Source organism: Crocodylus porosus, unplaced genomic scaffold, assembly GCF_001723895.1.
Source record: "Crocodylus porosus isolate Cpor-Errol unplaced genomic scaffold, CroPor_comp1, whole genome shotgun sequence".
NCBI classification, from domain to species: Eukaryota; Metazoa; Chordata; order Crocodylia; family Crocodylidae; genus Crocodylus; species Crocodylus porosus.
In genome coordinates, this window is record NW_017728950.1 from 20,752,645 (window position 1) to 20,754,452 (window position 1,808).

General features: G+C 48.2%; 1 protein-coding gene across 1 annotated transcript in view; it reads left to right on the forward strand.

Moving 5' to 3' along the window:
- The first annotated feature begins 40 nt into the window (after nt 1-40).
- APTX (aprataxin) overlaps nt 41-1,808 on the forward strand; it is a 15,604-nt gene continuing 13,836 nt past the window's right edge. Inside the window, exons 1-2 of the mRNA XM_019555250.1 lie at nt 41-285; nt 1,073-1,215. Of these exons, the coding sequence (XP_019410795.1) occupies nt 239-285; nt 1,073-1,215 (190 nt within the window). The 5' untranslated portion in view covers nt 41-238. The remainder of the gene's footprint in view (nt 286-1,072; nt 1,216-1,808) is intronic.

Sequence of the window (1,808 nt, forward strand, 5' to 3'; positions counted from 1 at the left end):
GGGCGGGGTGAGCACGGGCCGATCCAGAGTTTGGCAAGGGGAGGTGCTGGAGAACCAGACAGTGCTGCAGGGCTGGTTCCCGCCCCTGGCCCCTTTACATCAGGGGTTGGCAAGTTTCTAACTCCAACGGGGTGCTGCTTGTGACCCAGCTTGGGGGCTGCCCTCCCTGGGCAGTTCCCCTTTGCTTTCTTCCCCTGTCGCGGCACACCAACAGAGGCAGTGTGGGGGCTGCGTCCCAATGGTCCTGGTCATCAGTCTCATGCCCCCTCACACCTCCTTCCGCAGCAGAGATCAACTCTGCCAGTAGTCTCTGGGTCTAGGGATGCTCTGGCACCCTCCCCCCCCCCCCCCCCCGCAGCTGCCCTCATGAATCCCCATCCCAACCTGCCACTTGATGCCATTGCCAGGGGGATTTGGCAGTGGTACATTCTGTGCAAGTAAGCCAGTTGCAGTGAGGGGGGGGCATAAGGATATCTCCTGCAGCAACAGGACCTTCCTCCCCCACCCAGCCTTTGACATAGATAACATTCGCTTATTTAAAATGGAGAAAATTGCACCGAAGAGCCTTTTGCTCAGTGTGGTGAAATCCTAACAAGACTGTGTTGGACCTTACAGAATTGTCCATGTTGGTATATCCACAATGACGGGTATCTAATGTGCATAGTAAATTCTAGTGCTTTATTACTCACTGGGGCTATTCCTGTTTCAAAACTTGTGTCTCTTGGTGTAATAACTGTATATTTTAATATAAATCTACTTGGGGTGTGTGTTAAAGTACATTCCACACCAGCACTTTTTCCTTGGAAGGTGTTAAGGTACAACACAAACATTAAGCAGGCCTCAAAATATCTCTGTGGTATAGGTTGCTGTTGTCCCTGTTTTATGGATGAGGAGACTGTTACAGCAATAGTAAACCGAGCAGCCAAGATGCCACAATTTACTAGTGGCTTGGTAAAAGAACTAAGAATGGCTGGCATCTGATCCTGCCCTCTGGCCCCTGCATCACAGTTGGTGTCTAAATGCAACACACTGTATGCATGTATAATGATATGTTCTCTCTCTTTGTTGTGTTCAGCAGTGCAATAATGCTTGTGTGTTGGCTGGTGAGAAAAGATAAATGCTGTCCAAGAATCAAGCTGCCTCACTTAGAAACAGTAGTGATAGGGCGTGGCCCAGAGACGGAGATAACAGACAAGAAATGTTCGCGGCAGCAGGGTAAGTTAGAGCTGCAGTGTATTTGTAACCGCTACTTTGATGGTGACCTAGTAGTCCCAGAAATATTGACATGCCTAAGAGACCCAGAGGTGCAGATGTAGGTTTCTGATCTGGTTTCTTGTAACTGTAGAATAAATCTAAGCCTATTACCATAAGCCAAAGGGTCATCTCTCTCCCCTCTGAACACAGTGTTGCCTATCCCATGCATCAATCCTCCTTGTAGGACTCTAGATAATCTCCTGTAACCTGACCAGCAGGAAGGGAAGCAGCCTCCCTGCCACCAGAAGGGAAAGAAATTGACCTTGATGACAGCTGTGTATATAATCCATATGGTTTAATAGATTTGATGAAGGGTATGGAGGGACTTTATAGTGACATTTTTTCCAGGTTCTTGTGAATATGTTTTTTCTTTATAAGTTGTTCATGTTCTAGAGATGCCCATAAGTGCTTTTTATTAATTGAAATTAACAAGCTATATATGCTAACAAGCACCCAGATGCTCTCCACCCCAGGGTGTTGAGGGAGCTAGCAGGGGTTATTGCAGGGCCCTTGGCACGGCTTTACGAGCGCTCGTGGTGCTTGGGCCAGGTGCC